Source organism: Brassica oleracea, chromosome C7 (assembly GCF_000695525.1).
Source record: "Brassica oleracea var. oleracea cultivar TO1000 chromosome C7, BOL, whole genome shotgun sequence".
In the NCBI taxonomy this organism is placed as follows: domain Eukaryota; kingdom Viridiplantae; phylum Streptophyta; class Magnoliopsida; order Brassicales; family Brassicaceae; genus Brassica; species Brassica oleracea.
The window spans coordinates 41076042-41097986 of record NC_027754.1 but is presented as its reverse complement, the minus strand read 5'-3'; the positions used below and the strand labels follow the sequence as shown (position 1 = coordinate 41097986).

The window sequence follows — 21945 nt, the reverse complement described above, 5'->3', positions numbered from 1 at the left end:
AGAGAATAAAGAACAAGAGAGAATACTCAAAACTCCATTAATTGTTTTAATGTCTCAGATACAAGTTATATATAAAGAGATAAGGCTGATACAAAGGGGATTTCGAAATCCATAAGCATGTGGAGTCAATGGACAGGCTGGAACTCCTTTTGAAATGCTTGGCTGTGGTTTCTCACATGCTTGCTATAGTAATAAAGCATCTTCTCCTTTCCAGCACCATACAGGCTGTCAAAGTGCACCCTTATCCTCTTCTTATCCTCTTCCAATCGTATCTATTAGGATAAGAAGGGATTAACATCAGGTAGACTCCATTTTAACCCATCCTGGTAACTTCTCTTCCTTTCACTCAGTTACCACAGTAAAACTAAAGTTACTGTGGTAAGTTCCCAAAGTTACTGATTGCCCCAATACTCTTTCTCTATCAATGTATCCACTCCTTATCACCTCATCTCAACACCAGCATTGTCAATTTATAGAGCTTCGACTGTACGCTGAACCTTGGACTTGCGCCATCTAAACCTCCTGTTTTTGCTGAACCGAAATCTGTAAGCGAACATATATTGAACGAGATCAACCAAGCTAGTGTTCATGGTACAAGAGGAATCATCGAGCAAATCAGTTCAACTGCAAATAGCTAACTTCCATTAGTTGTTTCAACCCCACGTCTCAACAACGAAGCAGCATGCTAAAGTCATTCTAATGGATCTCTCTTACTTTCAGAGCACTGCAACATCATTCGAAGTCTTTGGCTTAAGTCACAAATAACTCATGGCTGGGTTTCATGGAAACTCTGCTTCAACTAGCAAATATGAGTCCATACTAACTACTGGCTATGGTACCCGTCCGTGATTGGCCACCTAATTAACCAAAAAGCAGTCCGAGTAACGAAGCAAACTCAAACGTTGTTCTGAAGTAAACGCAAACTGAACCCGTTGGGTACTTATAGCTAGGATTTTATCCGAGATCCAGATTTGATGCGAGATCCGATCCGGATCCGATCCGAAAATACGGATATCCGGAGAGGCCGAATCCGGATTTGGATAGTAAAATGTTAGATCCGTCAAAGCCGAATTCAGATCCGGATATCTTGATTTTTTACTCCGGATATCCGGATCCGTAAATTTTATTAATAATTATTTCAAAAATAGTAATATCTATATATAAAAACTAATTTTATTTAATAAATTTTCATTTTTATAATGCTATATATAAATTTTATGTAAATTTTGTAATGTTATACATAGAAATAATTAAAAACATTATATATCTTTTTTATCTTTAAATTATTGTTAATATTTTATATATATTAATATTATTTTTTATTTATTTTAAGGATCCAAATCTGGATCCGGATATCCGCCGGATATTATAATTTTTAAAAGGATATCCGACACCGGATATCCGCGAACCCCGGATCCAGATAAGAATTGTAAAATTACGGATCCGCCGGATAAGGATCCGGATCCGAATATCTTAAAATTGTCTGGATATCCGATCCGTCTCAGGCCTACTTTATAGCAAAACATTATCATTTGCATTAGTCGCAGATCAAGAGCCTCATGAGAGACACACTATATGTATATGATGATAATTTAATTTGTTGCTTGAAAAAATATAATAAATATAGAATTGCCGCTTTTTTGTATTTTTATCAAATTACGTTTTCTGTATACAAGAAAGCAAATAATAGATGACAGTTAAATAACGATCTTGAATTGGTACAAGTCGTCATCATATTTAGAAGATGACGTCAGGGACGATTCCAAGCTCCTTAAATGCGGCGGGACAATCAGCTAACGGCGTCTTAACCATGAAACCAAGGGGGTTAACGATACGTGTCTCGTGTGAGACGATACCGTCATTCGCGGTCAGACTAACCTTAGCGGCGTTACGTAGGTAAGCCTCTGTGCTGACGTCGCTGCAACCACTGTCTGGTGATTGGAGGAGAACGAGCTCGCAGACTTCCTCCTCGTGGTCACCGGTGACTTCCATTTTGTAGCTTCCTGATTTGTCCGTCACGGCTTCTTTAGTCAACGTTACAGTTCCGTTTGTTCTACTCCTGCACTCTAGCTTCACTTTCGCACCTTCACCCACCAAAACAAAAACGAAACAATCCAATTATAGAAAGATGAGTAGTAGTCCATTTATGAAATATAATATTTTACAAAATAAATTTTTCAATGTTTTCAATGCATTTTATGAGTAAATTATAAATTTCAAATTTTCATGTTTTTTTTTCTTTATATGCAAACACACACAAAACATTTAATTTTAGGAGTATTTAATAAGAAAAATAAAATAAAACAATAAACAGCTAATTTTATTTTTCTAAGAAAAAAATATAAATTATTTATTTAAACATATTGCAACCAAGATACAAATAATTTACAGAATACAAATAATTATAAACATAAAGTTTAGGAAATTTTACACTAACATTTGAAAATATCATTGAGTATAATTTTTTAAAAAAAATCTTTCTTAAAATGTCAAATAATAAAAAAGAACAAGTATTGTTTATTTGGGTTTCGACAAATAATATACCTTCAAGGAATTGGCTGAGGCGGGTAACGAATTGGACACGGCAAGTGTCACAGTAAACCGATCCCTGGATTTGGAAACTGTCAAAGTCGTCGGCGTCAGCGTTGGCAACGCCGGCGAGAGAGGACAGGCACACGGCCGAGACAAAGAAGAAGAAGATGGCTTTGGTCGCCATTTGTTTTGAAAATGTTAAAGATTCTGATCTTGTTTACTACCACCTCTTCTCTCTTATTACCGTTTTCTTTGTTGAAAATGTTTTAGAGAAGAGGACAACTAATTCACACGATCCACAAAGTTGTGTGTTTATACAACATAAACCATTTGTTATTTTTAGCTTATTAAAATTGTTTATTTGTTAAATTAACTAATTGTTTCTTGAAAAAAAACAATAATGAGGGTTGGTAAGTTCTTCTAATAAGAGCCTATAGTTTCCAAATGTGTCATTCCTTTGACTCCCTCTCTTTTCTCTCTTTGATTCTTCCCCTAAAATTAGAAAGACACAGATATGTTTGAATATAATATAGTTGTACTATTAAACGTTGTTGGATTTACAAAAAAAAACACACATCAGATGTCATGTTCAATATACTATATAGTAAGGCTTAGTATTGATTTTTATTGTAACCATAAGCTATCCAAGAATTTTTTTAAAGAATCTAACGCACGTACCATTCTGAATCAAGGTAGCTTGGTTCCTGGTCAGGACATGGCAAACATCGAACCACTATTAGACTGATAGACTCCATGACATGTCGGATAAGCTCACTCGTCGTGGCTTTTTCTTTTCTCCTTTTGTTTCTTCCTGTTTCGTGTTCTGAGTTTCTGATCCGGAAACATTTGCGCATCTTGGTTGATATTTTGCAGGAACTACTTTACCGTATTTGATCCGAACTCGTAGGAAACTGCCAGTTTACTACAGCTACGCTCTCTATAACGAGGATTTCATTGGATATTCATCTTTCGATGGTACGTATACTATTACTAACTCACTCTTATGATAACCTTAGTACATGTTCATAAGCTCAACTTTCTTATAAATGGAGAGAGTGATGACGATGACTCATCATCAAAGGCTGTTGAACCCTTCTCTTTGGAGAAAGGCAATGCAAGTTTTATCTGAAACGGATGGTAACTAGTTTGTTCTTTATATGTAGTTCTTCTTCGTCAATTCAGTCTTTGGAAGTCTAATGTGTTTCATGAATTTGGCAGCTGTATCAACGCTGAGTGATGAGGAATACGTGGTCGTGGACAATGTTGAAGTTTTGCCCAATTCTAAAACAGAGAGGGTATGAGCAATTCAAATGGTCTGTACCTTTGCTTCTCATGAACTTTTGCATGTATTTTTGTTTCTCGTGAACTTTCGCATGTATTTGATTATAAACATTTTCTTCTTACACTACCATCTTTGTTTTATCAGATGGTACTTTCAAAAGATGCAGGATCCGACAGTGATGCTTGATTGGTCGTGTGATTAGTAGGGTGCAATCGAATTTGCAAGTTTATGTTTATTTCTGTCTCATGCTTTATGGACCGTTGACACTTTTGTGAAGCTTTCTTTTACCATCAGTACAAATGATAAGATGGTTTTCAGCAAGAGTTTCGTATATTCACATAATTTATCTGTCTTTAAGGAGAACAAGAAAAAAAAACAAATTTAATAGAGAAAATGACGAAAAATAACGATGATGTGAATATATATATATATGAAGCTAAGATTGCTTCAACATGAGCTTATGTTGATGTGTTTGGCTTTGACATTGAATATGACATGATCTCGCTTTATCTCTTAGCTCTTGAAATGCCCTCATTGTCTCTGCATCAAATCCTCCTGCGAACTGAACACCAAAAGGACAAAAACAGACAGTAAGAGACTGGACAAACAAAGTGTTGTAAGTTTGTAACATTAACAGAAGATGATCAAATGTCTTTTGCTTCACCTGGTGAACACGGAACGCGAATTTGACGCCTTGAACTATAAGCTCCTCTTCTTCAGGGCCACCGCCTCCAATGGCTTCGAGCTCTGCAGATACTCTCTTCATATACTTCATCGCTAGTTTCACAGACGCCAATTTAATCTGAAAATCACATATATAAACGCTACACACTTAATATAAACTTCCATTATCTTACCATTTTCCAAAGTCCCTATTTGCCCATAACTAGTTTAAGTTACAGAATATACAGTAAGAACACACTACACGCAACATTTTAAGACTTTAAAAAGTAGTCATGTGAGAATCTGATTCCATTCTCTATTGCTTTGTTTATCTATTCCCTTTATAATGAATGATATAATAAAACTCATGAACATCCAAATGTCAAAAAACAAACAAAGGAAGCAGACAAGAAGATACAATCTTGAAATTCACAGGCGTGCACATAGGAAAACACCAAATACATTAAAGTAACACACTCCATTCAACTTAGATTTGTTCCACATTTATATATTTGTCATGTAGTGCAATAATAGTTATTACCATGTAAACAAGCAAAACACGCAATAATAGAGTGAAGACAGTAATCAAACCAATCTCCTGCCATTGCCAGAAACAATTGACTTTTTTTATCAGAAACTGGGGACCATGTAGAATTGTTGTTTCTATCTAAGTATTGTCTTCTTCATTCATCACTACTCCAATCAAAGTGTAATAAAATAGCCAAGTAATGATGACCACAAGTAAACTAGACAAACCAGACCATTAAGCTAAACCAAGATTAATGTTGCTGGACCTGACTAGTAATGCCGGTTTCGAGCATCCAATCAACCGGAATCTGGAAAGTCTTGAACTTTGTCGCCGATGATTCCTTCATCCTCGACAGACTATACACACCATGCTCTAACCTTCAAAACCCACAAAAGAGATTTAGTTAATTGTCTTAAAATTTGAACACGAATTGAAAAGAAAAAAAGATTGGATTTTTTTTTATTTATACTTTTCGAACAGAGCTTGCATTTTCTTGAGAGCAGAGCAAGAAGGCTGACGTGGATCTTCCCGGAAACGAGAAGCTTCCGATACGAGTTTCTTCAGATCGAAGTAACAAAACGCTGCTTCACGTAAAGCGTCTGCTTTTTGCTCCGGCCATTCGAAGTGTTTCAACACCGCTCTCTCGTCGACCAGGTATGAGAGTTCGTCGTCGAGCCATTTTACGAAAGGCACCACGTCTTCTATGTCTAAAAACGCTGCGTTTTCGACTTCTTTGATCAGGAACTTTATGAAGTCTCCTTGCGTTTCTACGTCGGTTTTTATCTGCAAATGATCGGTTTAAATTTAAAACCAAACCGGTTAGTTCTCACTGACGCAAGACAAAAAGAGAAGCTAAACCGTAATCAGTTGAGTTAACTGGGTAAAGAGGATTTTACCGCGAGTAGATAAACCGATCGGTTTTCGATTTCTCCGATCATGTCTCTAGCGTTTGAGCTAGCGAGTACCGCCTCTGCGGCGGCGTTTCCACCGCCGGTGGAATCTCTTCTCGAGTTTGTGGAGTCTCTTCGCATCAACGAGTGGTAAAATTCGACAACTTCCGGTACTCTTCTTACTTTCGCCGACGCTATGTTTAAACTCTTCGGCGGCGGCGGTGGTGGAGGAGGAGGAGGAGGGGCTTTGGAAACGGACGGAGGATGTTGCGCTGGAGGCGGTGGTGGAGGAGGAGGTGGATTCGTTCTCCGCGGCGGAGGATCAGCTCGGTTCTCCGTGGACTCGCTGCATGAAAATGACCGTTGAGGCGGTGGTTTAGGGACTCTGGGAACCCTAGATCTGACGGTTGAGATTGATGACACGTGGAGTTCCTCGATCGTAACGGTCTTGATGTCCTCTTGGTTCGGAACCGGGTCGGGTGGGTCGGGTATGTTTCTCATCGACCCGACCCGTTTCAAACTCCTGATCAGACTGGATTTCGCCGACACATCCACTAAACCCTGAAACCTCTGAGAGACCGAGAGCGCGTGGTCGTCACTCTCCCTCAGCGACGACACAAGTCTCCGTAGCTCCGCCGTCTCCGCCTCCATCTCCTTCTCCCTCCTCTCGCTCTCTCTCCTCAGCTCATCGCTCCTTTCGACTTCTCGCCGCAATCTCTCGTTCTCCTCCGCTAATCTCGCCGTCTCTTTCCTCGAATCCTCGACTTCGCCGTTCTTCTCCGCGATCTGCGACTCGAGCAGCGGGATAACGGAGACGGATTCCTTGAGTAGCTTGAGCTCGAGAACCTCCGTCTTTAACCGAGCTTCTCTCTCGCGAAGCTCTTCCACTTGACGACGAAGGTCGGAAATGACGCTGTTTTGGTCGGAACGAGAGGAAGCATTGTGTACTTGAGCTGAAGCGCGTGGGAAGTAAACGCCGAAGGAGCGGGTGAAACCGGTTTTCTGATTAGAAGGGGGATTTGACGGTTTACCAGCAGAACCGGAAGTCGGTTTAAGCAGCGGAGGAGGCTGAGGGGGAAGAGGAAGTGGAGGAGGAGAAGTCATGTCCTTTGGTTTGCTTGAAGGAGATTTGTGAAAACCCATGGTTACACGGACCTTACCAGCCACCATTGATGATGATGATGATGATGATGATGATGAGACAGAAAGCTTCAAAATTCTAGAGAGAGGGAGTGATTGTGATGACTGATTAGATCAAGAAGAAGAGATGAGAGGATAAAATATAGTTTTTTTTCTTTGGTTTTGTTATGTTTTTTTCTTTCAATAAATAAATTGGTCAAAATGCTTTACCTTTTTCGACCGTTGGAAGAATAATTGTATACTTAGCATATGAAATTGAAACTATGCTTTATATTAATTTGATGTAGTGAGTGTTACACTTGCACGTATAACGAGGACGTTCTTCGGTTCATCTTAGATTCAAATTTTGAAAAGAAGGAAAGAAGAACAACTCTTTTAAGGCTTTTGGTAAGGTGTCTTGTTTCTTTTCTTTATCTGCCTTTGTCTTATGACAACTTTAATTTTTCATTGGCAAAAATACTGAGATCGGTACCATCATCTTGGCAATATGTATACTACATGTGTGCACTTGGAGGTAGAAACAATGTGAGAACAGAGCTGTGTTTGATGCTGACTTCTACTAGCATTGCTTTCTCAGCAAAAATCTAATTGTTTTTTTCCTTTTTTGTATTCTTAATCAAGAACAATACTTGGGTTCACCCCTATAGTGAATGGTTAAATTCACCACTCTTCCTAACCAACCAAAATGTCATAGTTTAAAAAGGTAATAAAAATAAAAAATTTAAATAGCTAAAAAAAAACAACACCGACATTAATTAGCGCCCTCTGTAAAATTCTAAAAACCTAAACTCTAAAACCATAAACCCCAATCCTAAAATCTAAACCCTAAATCTTAAAACCTAAACCCAAACTATACACAATAAACCTTAAATCCTAAAATCTAAATCCTAAAGCCTAAACGCAAAACTCTAAACCCTAAACCCTAAATCCTAAAATCTAAACCTTAAATCCTAAACCCTAAACCCAAAACTTTAAATCTTAAACTCAAACCCTAAATCATAAACCCTAAACTCAAACCTCTAAACCGTAAAGTTTAATCTTATTAACTAGCAGATGGGTTTACGGTTTAAAGGTTTGGGTTTAGGGTTTAGGGTTTAGAGTTTAGGGTTTAGGATTTAGAATTTAGGGTTTAGAGTTTAGGATTTGAGTTTAGAGTTTAGGATTTGAGTTTAGGGTTTAGGATTTAGGGTTTAGATTTTAGGGTTTATTGTTTAGAGTTTTGGGTTTAAGGTTTAGAGTTTTGGGTTTAAGGTTTATAGTTTAGAGTTTTGAGTTTGAGGTTTAAGATTTAGAGTTTAGATTTTAGGATTGAGATTTATGGTTTAGTGTTTCGGATTCAGGATTTATGGTTTTAGAGTTTAAGTTTTTAGACGACGTTAATTAATGTCGGTGTTATTTTTTTCAGCTATTTTTTATTATTTTTAATACTTTTTTTAATTATTCCTACATGACACTTTGATTGGTTACGAAGAGTGCGGTGAATTTAATCATTCACCGCATGGGTGAACCTAAGCATTGTTCTTTGATCAAACTCATGCATACATCTACATCATCGCCTGAGGCATAATAGTCCATTAACAGTTTCGTCATTTTATATGATGGATTTTTTTATATTTCTTTATGAGTTATATAGTCTATTTCCCAAATTTGACATGGATTGAATACTTTACACAACAGAAATTGACCGCGAGCAGTTAAATAAATGTATCTCCAAATGTAGATCGACCAAAACGAACGTGTAAACCTATATGTTCTTAGTTGTTTTTAGACTGACTAGATTGGTTTATTGAGAGAAGATTAGGTAACTATGAAAGTGAAAGGGGTAATTAATGTGAGCAGCGGCGACGAAAGGGAAAGAACAGAGAATTGAAAAAAAATGTCACATAACTTTGTGGGGAATGACATATCTATATAGATTTCCATGTGTATATGCTTAATAAACTCCATAAACAACAATATTTTGAAGGTGGTCCTTTTTAAAAAAATCAACATCTTGTCTTTTCTACATTGCCGTAACATACAAAATAGACACCAACTAGTATTTTGGCCCATGCTATGCATGGGCATAGTTATAATCCTTAACATTTTCCAATCTAAATTTTAACTGAACACAGATGTTTGTATCTGAATCAAATATTGACTATAGTATTATTAGTTATGAACAAAACATTGATAGAATGAATGGTTACAAATGAAACTGTGAAAATAACAAATTTTGAATAAATAAATTATGTTAATGCACAACTTGTAATAGACCACGAAAAACAAAGCCAACATATTTATTAAGTAACTAAAATATAAATCCATAAACAATGACAAACAATATTATTTAAAGAAGACATAAATTTGTATTTTTTCTTTAAATAATAATATTAGTTAATTAATCAGTTTTTTTTCTTTTTCAAAAAACTTATTTAAAGAAGACATAAATTTGTATTTTTCTTAAGTTTATATATGATTATATTTGTTATTAAAAAGATCACAGCGTGACAGAACCAGTTACAATCATATGCATTTGTTTATTTTTATTTTCAGATGAAATGAAATGTAAATAGATACTCATACTCAGTTTTTAATAAGAATTTCTTTGCAATTATTATTGAATTTATTAGTGGGTTATTTTTTGACAAATTTTTTATCAGGCTCTTCAGCCACTCTTTGATTAGCTTCTACTCAAAACCAGAAACAATAGTTTGATATCTTTCTCCTACTGACGTGTTGATTGCTTTAAAGAAAATGAAATATAGAAAAATGCTTGAGAGATAAAGGTAATGTTCTATTTCTTCTTTCAATAGTGGAAAGGTAATGTTCAAACAAAAAAGTTGAAAGGTTTTGCATCTGACCTATTAATCAAAACATGAACGGGGAGAGTCTTCATGTAAGTTGCTGTCAACTTCGTGTAATATGGGGGAACACTGATGATTCCTCTGCAAAAAAAAAAGAAAGAATTAAAACAAAAGGAATTCAAACTGCACAACAGAACATAGTTAATTGCTACGACTTAAAATATTTATCACTTATTCATTTACGAAACTATACACCACCGTTAGACTGAAGATTCATCCAGAGAAGAAAAACAAAGAAGATAGGATCTTGCCGATATCAAAATTAAATTCTGAGAGAGATGAAAGCATTAGTTACTTCATGGGAGAAATTAACAGTTCGAAACCATTTTATAAGCAAATTTGCTGCATAACTGATTTTAATGTAGGATGGTGGAGATCCTGGCAAACAATTAAAAATCTGTTCTTTGTTTACGTTGAGAATAGAGATGAAATCAATTGTTTTGTCTAATTTTTTTTAATATTTTTTTTTTGAAAAATGTAATTTCCATATGGCAAACTTTGATTGGTTGAGTGACTTGTACTTTAGTATATAAGGGATTTGCACACATTCATTCATGTGTACACATACCCAACTATATTTTATGCAAAACTTAAATTTCTGAATATGATTGATCGCTTCTGCCATGTTTTTGTGTTTAAACTTTTATCATTCTATCGTAAAAGGATTTAGACTAGAGCACAAAAAGAAATTGTAATCAACAATGAGTTAGTTCAGTGTGTAAAACTCTTGGATTATCTAATATTTTTCTTTTGGAAATCACATGTTCAAGTCGTGTTGAAAAAATGATCTCCAGAAGAAAATGTAGATTACAATGATTTGTAATTTACATGCTTGCAAAACTCCCCAAAACCTTTTAGTTATTAATAATGTAATTTATACAATACAGTATCTTTTAAAACACGATTGTCTGTTTGCATTAAAAACAGTTAATTTGTGTTGAAGTTGGTGATGCTGCATTGACAACTCACAAAATGTGATAAGACATATTAAGAGAAATTTTCCTATTTCGAGTATTGCATCTTTGTTTCTCAGAAGTGGGCTCTATTGAAGAGTTGGTATGTATGAATTTATGAATAAGATTTGTGTTGGGGACACTTAGCCATATTTGAGGTGTTAAAGGGAGCTCTCCCTTCTCACATGCTGTTGTTTATTTCTCTATGCAAAATAAAATAAAAATAGAATGGAATCCATATCTATCCCTTCCTCACCAATCATTGATGTACAAACCCTATTTAAGTAATATCCAATCTTTTAACCTTTGGAAAAATAGCATCAGGTGTAAAAATGTATATACATCAGTGAAATATTTTTGAAGTGAGTACATATTCTACAAAAACACTAATTTCTTAAAATCTACTTCACCAAATGATAGATTTAAGAATGACGATGTCATCTATGATCCATTTAACCGTATGAATCATTGAATATATTGTTATGACATAAGTAAGTAGTAAAAGAGTTATGATCCCAATGATCATGCTATTTTGCTTGTTTAACACAGAAAAACATGTTGGGCAACTAGCATTTTCAGGGTAATCGTTTTCTTCTAAACTTGACCGTTAGATTTTGTGGAGTCGATAATGAAATGGGCCTTCGCAAAGCCATGTATTCGACTGAGGACCATTTTTTCACCAAAATGTTCAATAGTTTCACATTATACAGCAAGTCTGCAATTATTACCTCGTGTACACTTGGCTTTTGTGCATCTGTACAATCATAACTTATACTATCATATTCAATTTTCAAATCGGACATCTTGTAATGACTTCGGGTGTGTCCACTATAGTTCTTGAAACTATCATAATAATGAAACCCTTGAGTTTGGAAGTGCGTCCTTGCGTATGTTTCAAGGGACCGTCGAGAAGACCTTCAGAAGATTCCAAACTATGCTTATGCTCTTGAGAGGGAGCTTGATAATGCAATCATACAAGATTGTACTTGCATATTCTCAGTGTCTCATGTGTATACACTATACAATGATGTTTGCACGAGTGATCAGATCTGAATGGGCCTTGACACAGACAATGTGAGTTGTGAGCATTAGGAAAATGTTAGAACCGGAAAAATTCAATCTGTTATCTCAATCTATATGTGAAAATAGGAATTTAGGGCATGATATTAGAAAGAGTTTAGTGATTCAATTCACAATAGATGATGACAATCAGAGAGTAAAAAACAATATATTCCTCCTAAGAAATGATATCCTTTATAGACAAAGTGCATTTGACCTTTCACCAATCATAGAGGACAAAACATAGAAATTAGAGTACAAAACTAATCATACGAAACATTGCACACAAAAAAAAAATCATACCAAACCAACTATTAAATCTAGAAAATTCCGGACAACGTAACATGCAAATATACTTCAACCGGCCAACTCTGATATGTTTATATGTTTAGTACTAGTATATTAGTAACAACGTGATATAACAAGTGAGCGGAATTATTAGTAGACCTCCATGTTATGGAGCTTCCATAGGCAAAGAATAAGATCAAGAAAATAAAAAATATATATAGCAATCTTTAATTTTGATCTCAAATCATATAATTTATGTGCATATCAGTTTTGAAGATTTTCTACTATATTAAACGAATATATGATCTTATTCTTTTTTTTTTCCTCAAACGGCTATTGAATATACTATCGTATTCAAATGAAGGGAATAGACTAATAGTTAATCGACCTATTCAAAGCATATAATATGTTAAGGTAGTTTGATCCACGTTTATAAGCAATTGACAATTAGTGATACCGATGCACACACTAATGCTTTCACGTAATAGGTTTCAGATTCATTATCCAAATATCTATATGAATAAAATATTTAAATTAGTTAAAAATAAAAACGAATTTATATTTTTTGATAATATAAGTGATTAAAATTAATAATAATAAAATTATCGAAAAAATCTAAAAATATATTTTAAAATAAAAAGATAATTTATATATATATATTGTGTTGTTCTCCAAAAATATCTTTTAATAAAAAAAACTAAAAATTTTAAAAACAGAAAACACATAACTAAATAGTAATCAAATAATTATTTTTTTTATAACTGAAAACATAATAGTAATCAAATGATGATTATAGTATACAAATAAATTTTCAAACAATTTATAACATGTAAAAAATTTCAAATGAAAACATAAACAATAATTTATCATTATAGTATCTTAATTAATAATGCATATATAGATAAATAATTATAAAATGTTTATGTCCGTATGTGCGGCGAAACACCTAGTATCTATACATATATTCAGTTTTTCACGGTTTAGCAAATATAGGAGTTTAGTTCGGTACAATTTCAGTTTCAATTTAGTTCCTCATATAGCATATTCTTCAATTCAAGTAATTTTGACACGAAAGTAAACCATTCGTTTTTTGGTTTGGTTAAACCGAGTCAAATAGGAATCAATATTCCTCTTTTGTTTGGCCACCATTCAAAGTAAAGAAAAAAAAGAATTAATTGTACTTTGTATGGAGATATCTTATTTCAGCTATTGCTTTCCTTAAACGTTAGAAGAATTTCTTTTAGATAAATTAAGAAACTGAAATTTTCTGTCTATCAAAGAAAATGTATTATATTGAAGTCTCGACAAGGATTGCAACACGCCTCGATTACGCGAACGAATATTTATATCCACCAAAACCATATTGTATCTCCAAAGTTTCCAACATAATTTATCTTCTTCGATCCAGTGAGCTTCTCTCAGAAGTAGAGAGGAAACATTAAACATCTGAATACTATGGACGAAGAAGACAAGAAAGTGACGAAGTGTTTCAGCTTCAAGAGAACAACGAAGAAGAAGAAGAAAGAAGAGGAGAAATTGATAGTATCTACAGAAATTGCAAAGAGATGGAGAGATCTGAGCGGTCAAAACCATTGGAAAGGGATGCTACAGCCGTTGGATCAAGATCTCCGGGAGTATATCATACATTATGGAGAGATGGCTCAGGCTGGTTATGATACTTTCAACATAAACACTGAATCCAAATTCGCCGGCTCTAGCATTTACTCCAGAAAAGATTTCTTTGCCAAGGTAACACTGGAAATTTTCTTCTTCTTTAGTTGTGTAATTATAACTTTCTGGTAACTTCTGCTAAAATTAAATTAAATAAAGTACAATACGTTGTAATTGGTAACCGTTGTCCAAAAAGGTTATAATTAACTAGTAAGCTTTATTATAACTACATAACTTGACATTATTATTTTGTTATTCTGTCTGTTTTCCACATTCAGTATGGTTTTTAACGCTTTATCATATATCTTTGTAGAATCGTGATTTGTGTTTGGGTTAAAAGAATCATGTTTTTTTCGTCAATTTAAGCAAACTCATACTATGAGTGACTTTGTAAACCAAACCGGGAACTCCACATCCATTATGTTAATTTATGTCAAATCTTGAAATGAATAAAACGATATGAGGAGTAGAATAAACGATTCATTAGTTTAAATAGTTTGATTTTTTTTAAAAGATCTGATTGGTTAATGTTCTAGTGTGTATTTGTAGAATTTAGGCTTAGATTTTGATGCTACAGGGTTTCATTGTAACGTTTGAAAAAAAAATTGCCTCATCAATAATCTAAAAACAAAATATTAATATTTTAAGTATTTTCTTTTTATACAGCTAAAAAGAAGAAGAAAAACAATTTGTAACATCTGTGTAGAACATGGTTCGAAAAAATTTAATGGTTTTAAAAATATAGCTATAAAAAATCCAAGTTCACTTATTAATCAAGTCTACAATGACTTTAATCATGAAAACAATCTTCTGTAAACTAAAAAGAACATCTATGTAATGTAATAAAATATTTGATGTCTCACTGGCAGAGCCCCTCTGCCCTAAGTGAGTAAGTGGAAGTCAAATAAAGCAATGGCGGGAGGCCATGTATAAAATGATTAATTTAAGGCCCCAAAGTGCTTAAAAAGGTTGTTAGTGTTTGCTACTAAACGTTTATTTCAATATTAGGACGCCGTTTGTTCGAACATCCATCTTGGGATTTGCTTTTCTAATCATATAAGGGACAAAAAAAAATTGGCTTCGAAAAATCAAATTCTTAGTACTGGATCTGCATGGTGGTATTTTGTCCAAAAAACTAAGCCTTATCAGTGACAAAAGAATTTTTTTTTGTTGCAATGAACATATATTCAGTATTGCACATAACATTTTCTTGATTCTACTTTTCTGTAATACCACTTGTAGAGCCGAGAAAACATTTATGTAACAAATAAAGGGAGAAGGTCTATTCTTGTCACGCAAGCAACAGAAATCGAACCTTTGATTTGATTCTTAACCGGAGGTTTGATTTGATTCTTAAAACACGTACAGGTTGGTTTAGAGAAAGCGCATCCGTATACTAAGTACAAAGTGACCAAGTTTCTATACGCAACATCACAGATCCACGTGCCTGAGTCATTCCTATTGTTCCCGTTGTCACGTGAGGGATGGACAAAGGAATCGAACTGGATGGGTTACGTAGCGGTGACAGACGACCAAGGCACTGCAGTTCTTGGCCGAAGAGATATAGTCGTCGCTTGGAGAGGTTCAGTGCAACCACTTGAATGGGTCAATGACTTCGAATTCGGTTTAGTGAACGCCAAAAATATCTTCGGTGAGAAAAATGATCAAGTACAAATCCATCAAGGTTGGTACTCAATCTACATGTCTGAGGACGAACGATCACCTTTTAATAAGGCTAATGCGCGTGATCAGGTTTGTTTATATGTTACTTAGTAAATGGCAATACACCATATTTGACATTATATTTTGAGAAATATCTTAGTGAAATTTTTGAAAAAGGTATTGCGAGAGATTGGGAGATTGTTGGAGAAGTATAAGGACGAAGAAGTTAGTATAAGTATCTGTGGTCATAGTCTTGGAGCTGCACTCGCCACGCTCAATGCTACGGATATAGTGGCTAATGGTTATAACCGACCAAAGAGCCGTCCTGGCAAATCTTGTCCTGTTACGGCCTTTGTCTTTGCTAGTCCTCGTGTTGGAGATTCTGATTACAGGAAACTCTTCTCCGGGTACGTCCGTCCAATCTATACATATTTACAACAGTATAGTCATCTAATATCTAAATATAACCGTGGTTGACCGAAATATTTTTAAAATTATCCTTTTCATTGATTTTTGATTAGTCGATATTCAGGTTAACTAAATATCCTGAGTAAATGAATTAATATTTTATTTCAAAATTATCAATATGAAAGAACATATGAATTCAAAAGCAGTTGGTCAATATAAGCTCTGGTAAGCATAATTAATAAGTTAATTTATCACATAAATATCTTACTATAATTCAGGATAGTGACATTCGAATGCAGATGAAATCATCCATACCAAATAAATATCTACTAAAATTCAGGATAATGACATTCGAGTGCACGTGGAATCATCCATACACCGATACACGTTTGGAATTTTCTAACGAAAACATGAATTGACATATTACGATCAAGATAGAAAACCTTATCATGGAAAAAATAAAACACTAATAATGACCCTTTAAATTAGATTTAAAATCAGATGATAAATCATTACGAATCAACTTCAAAATTAATAGTATATCCACATTAATACACGTCCTCATAATAAAGTACCGTATATTATGTCTTCTTAGTTCTTACATGCTCGTACATTTTGTTTAAATGCAATCAAAAACAGATTGGAAGATCTCCGAGTATTACGGGTAAAGAATCTACCGGACATAGTTCCGATCTATCCACCATTAGGCTACGCAGAAGTGGGAGAAGAGCTTTCAATAGACACAAGAAAGTCGCAATACATGAAATCTCCAGGAAACTTCGCGACGTTTCACTGCCTAGAATCTTACTTGCATGGCGTTGCGGGGACTCAAGGAACGAGCAAAAATGACATATTCAGACTTGATGTGAAAAGAGACATTGGACTGGTCAACAAATCAGTCGACGGGCTAACAGACGAATGTATGGTCCCAGGAAATTGGAGGGTTCTTAAAAACAAAGGTATGGTCCAGCAAGACGATGGCTCTTGGGTTTTATTGGACCATGAGATCGATGATAATGAAGATTTTGAATTCTGATTTTATTCATTTGTTATTTATTTCTTTTTGGATGTTTTTTTTTGCTAAAATTTGGGATGTTGATGATTGGAAAAAACTATATATGTATTTCATCTTTTAAATTTGTAATTTTTTTTCTTTTTTTGTTTGTTTGAAGACTTCGTATGTATAGCTCGATGATCAAATCGCGTCATATAATCAAACCGTCTACGACTAAAGCAATAATCAACGATCCGTAACTTGTAAACGTAAATAAGTTAAACATGTTGGGTAGCAAATAATTGTCAATGTCACTCTAAATTAATTATATAAAAGAAGTACAGTTTTGAAAAGTTCTCTGTCAACTTGCACACCATGTGTAGTCTCACACCGTCACACGTCCTGAATTAAATGATATAGAGAGAGAGGGGGCGAAGATGCCAGAGAACAAAATATATAGTTGACACAACTAGGTTTTAGGATATGTTTTTATTTATTACTAGGTCGTTATTGATTGAAATAGTCAGGATTATCGTCATGATATGTTTACCAAGTAAGCTTATTATACATATCAATCTTTTCTCGTCAACATTGTATATCTTTCCATATACTTTTTTCTTCAGGAAATTGAAGGTCTCAATACTTCAAAGTACATATCTATCAACGCAGATCCCTACAAAGAGTAATTAAAAAACCCATGACTGGTTCTTGAGATTTTAAGGGTTGCGAATCATTTTTTTCTCAAATTAATAATTTTTTTTTAACAATTTGGAGGCGATGTGGCTTATTCATATCAACTCTTTAAAATTTGTGAACAAAGCTGATATTTAATTTGGATATGCTCAATACCAACCATATGTAACCAGATTATGTTAATGGTAAATATTTAAAATTCTTTGCAAATTAGGTATCTCCATATGGTATGACATAAATTTGTTATATCAAAGTTTTTTTTTTGTGCTAATCAGTGGCATTTGACATATTCAGAGCTTCCAAGTCAGAGTCAAACGAAGACGAATAATGTATAACTCGTATGGTATTGTCTTCAAAGGGAAAGATAAAATGACGTGAAAACGAAGGGTTTGTTCTAGTCAATGATGAAAATTTGAATATGGCGATACCAAACTATTATATAAAGAGGCATACTCTTCATGAAGCCATAACACAAGATACGCAGAGTTTACTTTACTAGCCTTGCATCTCAAGTTTTTTTTTTTTTTAAAAAGGCTCCTTAAACCAGCAAAAGAGAAAGAAAAGTAAAATGGAAAACGCTTCGACTGTGAGATTCTCTAGCTGTCGAGGAGTCGCGTTTGAGATCAAACCTCATGCAAACCCTTTCGCTATCGATCCAACTGATCAAAACCGCAACGTAAACGCTATACCCGAAAGTAGAAGGTTTCGACTTCCATGGGATTTCATGAGAAACGCCTCGAAAGTTTTCCCTTCGTCCATGCAACACTCTATGGGCCGAGCCAGCAGCCATTTCTGCGACTTAGACTCCGACAACGACGAGGACGAAGATGAAGAAAGAGACAGTATGTACTACTTAGAAGAAGGTGGAATCAAGGAAGGAGACGAACAACACAATGAAAACGACGAGAAGGCAATCCTTGCTTCTTCCGCAAGCAAACACAGTGAGAAACCGCAGCAAACGCCTATTCCAAAGAAACGCGCTTCAAGACTATCAATCATACTTCTTGATCAAGGCTTATTCACCGTTTACAAACGCCTCTTCGTCGTTTCATTGCTTCTAAACATCCTAGCTCTCGTTCTCGCAGCCACGGGACACTTCACTTACGCTAGAAACAGAGCATCTCTGTTTTCAATCGCAAACATTCTTGCCCTAACTCTCTGCAGAAGCGAAGCCTTCTTGAGACTCGTGTTCTACCTAACCGTTAACCTCCTCGGACACTCCTTTGTCCCCGTCCGCATCAAACTCGCGGTCACATCGCTCTTACAAAGCCTCGGGGGTATCCACAGCGGCTGCGGCGTTTCCTCAATCGCTTGGCTCGTCTACGCTTTGGTTCTCACTCTTAAATACAGAGACAACACTTCAACAGCGATCATCGCGGTTGCGTCCGCGATTCTCTCTCTCCTCTGCCTCACTTCCTTAGCCGCGTTTCCACTTGTGCGTCATCTACACCACAACGTCTTTGAACGTGTCCACAGATTCGCTGGCTGGTCCGCTCTAGGTCTTGTCTGGGCGTTTGTAGTTCTGACGATCTCCTACGATCCAATATCAAGATCTTACACCGATGATCTCGGCTCGAAGCTGATCAGAACGCAAGAGTTTTGGTTCACGTTAGCGATCACAGTCGCGATTGTGCTCCCTTGGTTGACTGTGAGACGCGTGCCAGTTGATGTTTCATCTCTCTCGGGCCATGCGTCGCTGATAAAGTTTAGAAGAGGCGTCAAGTCAGGGATCTTGGGTCGGATCAGTCCATCTCCGTTGTCGGAATGGCACGCTTTTGGGATCATCTCTGATGGGAAGACATCGCACATGATGTTAGCTGGTGCTGTCGGCGATTTCACCAAGTCTTTAGTCTCGAAACCTCCGAGTCACTTGTGGGTCCGTACGGTTCACTTTGCTGGCTTACCTTATCTGGTTAACTTGTATGACAAGGTAAATTAAATTTCTCTTAAACTTATAATTTAACTGGTTTAGAAATTTCAACAGGTTATTTATTGGATATTTGACCATTTTAAATAGATTTTTTAATTAATTTACAAAAGCAAAATAAATCCGCCGACATACCAGTTGAGCATTAATAGCTCTGAATATATTTTTTGTAGGATTGCACTTATATTTGTAGAAACTAGACTAGGCAAAAATATTGTGAAAAAAACGTTTATTATCAACACAATTATAAGTTTAATAAAGCTGTTATTGTTAAGTTTTGTGTATTTTTTTCAACTGAAATACCTTTACAAATTTAACGTAACCTATATATTTTTTACAGGTGTTACTTGTGGCGACCGGTTCAGGGATTTGTGTATTTTTATCGTTTCTCATGCAGCAGAGTAAGGCCGAGGTATACTTGATATGGGTGGCTAAAGGATTAGACAATAATTTCGGGACAGAGATTGTGAATAGGATTAGAGATTATCCTCATCAAGACAGGATCATAGTTCACGATACTGCGATTCTAGGGCGACCTAACGTGTCTGAAATGACCTTGAAAGCTTCCAAGAAGTTTGGAGCTCAAGTTGTGATAGTCACGAGCAATCCTGAAGGAAGTCGTGACGTTGTTAATGCTTGCAAGGCTTCTGGTGTTCCTGCTTTTGGTCCCATTTGGGATTCTTAGATTACGATTTCATTTTACCTTTTCTGATAATTTATTCTTTGTCTCGCATGCAAAATGATGTAAAAGATTTGTGTTTCGTAATATAAATGTATACTATTAAGATTTACGAGTTGATAACAAAAAAAGGAACATACGATACGACGGACTCATGTGCATGTAAAAAGTTAATATGAGTTGGTTGGCTTTACTTCTCAGAGCATCATTATCCCAAAACTCTTTAAAGGTCTCTTAGTTATTTTTTAATAGTTTTTAAAGTGTAAAAGTGAGTTAAGAGATTTAGAAATAGATTTGAACATTTAAGTGGTTTATTGCAAGTCTCTTAGTTATGGGTTCTTAAAAAAAAATTATAAAACACTTTCATTACAACAAACTTTACCACAATGCACAATCAAAAAACTTCAAATTGATCAATGATATTGAACTAACCAGTAGCTCTTGGTTTCTATGTGGAAAAGGAACTGAAAGAATGAGCTTATTCATATACCTTATCTCATGATAGTTCTGATCCGGGCATTTTCTAATCTCATCCATAAGTGAGAAGTAGGAGTGAAAGCACACATCTTTAAAGTCATGGACAACAGTGAAGCTGCGCTTGACGGTGCTCCAAGTTCCATCATAAAAGCAATGGAGAAGCGGGGAAGGCTTGCCCTCGCCAACGGCATCAAAGAGCTTCAAGATCGGTCCTAATTGTTTGGCACTGAGAAGGAATCAAACAAATAGAGTCTTTAAAGCCGAGAGAGAGAGACAAAAAAGGACAATGGAAGATACCTAAGCAACAAAGAAATCACTTTCTATTATATTGAATTTGACAAGAATAAATGAACCTAAACAGAATCAAAATGCTTGACTTCTATAGTTTAGAGACAACAAGTTATTCCTCAGAGTCAGAGGAATCAGACTCATCAGAGCTCTCCACCTTCTTGGGCACCTTCTTCTCAGCTTTTTCCTTTTGAACAGCAGCTACCAAGTCTTTCTTCTGCAGTTGATGTAAGGTTCACTTTGGTATCCAAATCATCCTCAGGCTCTCTCTTACCTGAATAATAACAACAAACAAAGTTAAAAATCAAACAACCCCTTCAGAATTAAACAATTACATCAACAAAAGGGTTCAAAAGTAAAGATTTAGCCATCAATTTAACTCAAACAAAACACAAAAGCAAGCATGTAATAGATATATTCCAAAACAGTTGATGGGTAAACCAAAGTAAAGAACTTTATCTATCATCAGATATAGAACCATAAAGTTGTTACCTTTCTTCAAAGGTTTTGTCGCCTTAATGGCAGCAGGGGCTAATGGCAGCAGGGGCTGCTCCAACCTGAAAATTACGAAACACAAACAAAGTTTCATTAGAAGTTCGAGACAGAGTACGAAGAAAGACCAAACTAGCAAACCCAGAAGGAGAAGAAGATTACTTTGGTGGTGGATTTTTTACCCATGGCGAATTTGAGAACTGCTAGGTTTAAAGCAGAGAGAGAGAGAGAGAGAGAGGCAATAAAAGACTGAAACTTTGCCATGGATTCAATTCAAAGAAGCTAAGAGGAATTGGGGATCGGAGACTTACGCTTCGGCATCAAGAGGAGGGAATTGGCCATGGACGGGAGAGAAGAGATCAAGTGCTTGTTTCAGGAGGAGGGAATTGGCCATGAACGGGGGAGAAGAGACAGCGTAAGCGACGTCTCTTCCTCCTCCTAATTAAGCGACGGTTTTTCGTAAATAGGTAAT

The 21945-nt window shown here is 35.5% G+C and overlaps 3 protein-coding genes and 1 pseudogene across 4 annotated transcripts; 2 read left to right on the top strand and 2 right to left on the bottom strand.

Moving 5' to 3' along the window:
• Positions 1–1614: 1614 nt before the first annotated feature.
• Positions 1615–2815, bottom strand: LOC106305076 (pollen-specific protein-like At4g18596). The gene is made up of 2 exons (XM_013741456.1): positions 2545–2815; positions 1615–2084 (listed from the first exon to the last, which is right to left on the bottom strand). The coding sequence occupies exons 1-2, from the start codon at positions 2714–2716 to the stop codon at positions 1738–1740; spliced, it is 519 nt and encodes a 172-aa protein (XP_013596910.1). The 5' UTR covers positions 2717–2815; the 3' UTR covers positions 1615–1737.
• Positions 2816–4125: 1310 nt separating this feature from the next.
• Positions 4126–7497, bottom strand: LOC106306718 (protein CHUP1, chloroplastic-like). Of its 2 annotated transcripts, none has more exons than XM_013743440.1 (6): positions 7247–7497; positions 5903–7141; positions 5476–5789; positions 5272–5383; positions 4479–4616; positions 4126–4376 (listed from the first exon to the last, which is right to left on the bottom strand). In XM_013743440.1, exons 1-6 carry the CDS (start codon positions 7283–7285, stop codon positions 4251–4253), a joined length of 1968 nt encoding a protein of 655 aa, XP_013598894.1. In that variant the 5' UTR covers positions 7286–7497; the 3' UTR covers positions 4126–4250. The 2 variants fall into 2 exon arrangements, with proteins under 2 accessions (XP_013598894.1, XP_013598895.1); XM_013743441.1 differs by having other exon boundaries at positions 5903–7115.
• Positions 7498–13637: 6140 nt separating this feature from the next.
• Positions 13638–16959, top strand: LOC106305495 (phospholipase A1-IIgamma). Its single transcript, XM_013741860.1, has 4 exons — positions 13638–13931; positions 15222–15605; positions 15693–15922; positions 16563–16959. The coding sequence occupies exons 1-4, from the start codon at positions 13638–13640 to the stop codon at positions 16957–16959; spliced, it is 1305 nt and encodes a 434-aa protein (XP_013597314.1).
• Positions 16960–18095: 1136 nt separating this feature from the next.
• On the top strand, positions 18096–21033 carry LOC106302203 (annotated as a pseudogene).
• Positions 21034–21945: the final 912 nt, after the last annotated feature.

Excerpts from the sequence above, each read along its gene's own strand:
- LOC106305076 (XM_013741456.1), bottom strand. The coding sequence starts at position 2,716 with ATGGCGACCAAAGCCATCTTCTTCTTCTTTGTCTCGGCCGTGTGCCTG. Across the intron at positions 2,085-2,544 it reads CCTCAGCCAATTCCTTGAAG|GTGCGAAAGTGAAGCTAGAG; the intron begins GTATATTATTTG and ends TGGTGGGTGAAG.
- LOC106306718 (XM_013743440.1), bottom strand. The coding sequence starts at position 7,285 with ATGCTAAGTATACAATTATTCTTCCAACGGTCGAAAAAG. Across the intron at positions 5,384-5,475 it reads ATGCAAGCTCTGTTCGAAAA|GTTAGAGCATGGTGTGTATA; the intron begins GTATAAATAAAA and ends TGGGTTTTGAAG. Across the intron at positions 4,617-5,271 it reads AAACCGGCATTACTAGTCAG|ATTAAATTGGCGTCTGTGAA; the intron begins GTCCAGCAACAT and ends TGTGATTTTCAG.
- LOC106305495 (XM_013741860.1), top strand. The coding sequence starts at position 13,638 with ATGGACGAAGAAGACAAGAAAGTGACGAAGTGTTTCAGCTTCAAGAGA. Across the intron at positions 13,932-15,221 it reads GAAAAGATTTCTTTGCCAAG|GTTGGTTTAGAGAAAGCGCA; the intron begins GTAACACTGGAA and ends AAACACGTACAG. Across the intron at positions 15,606-15,692 it reads AGGCTAATGCGCGTGATCAG|GTATTGCGAGAGATTGGGAG; the intron begins GTTTGTTTATAT and ends TTTTTGAAAAAG.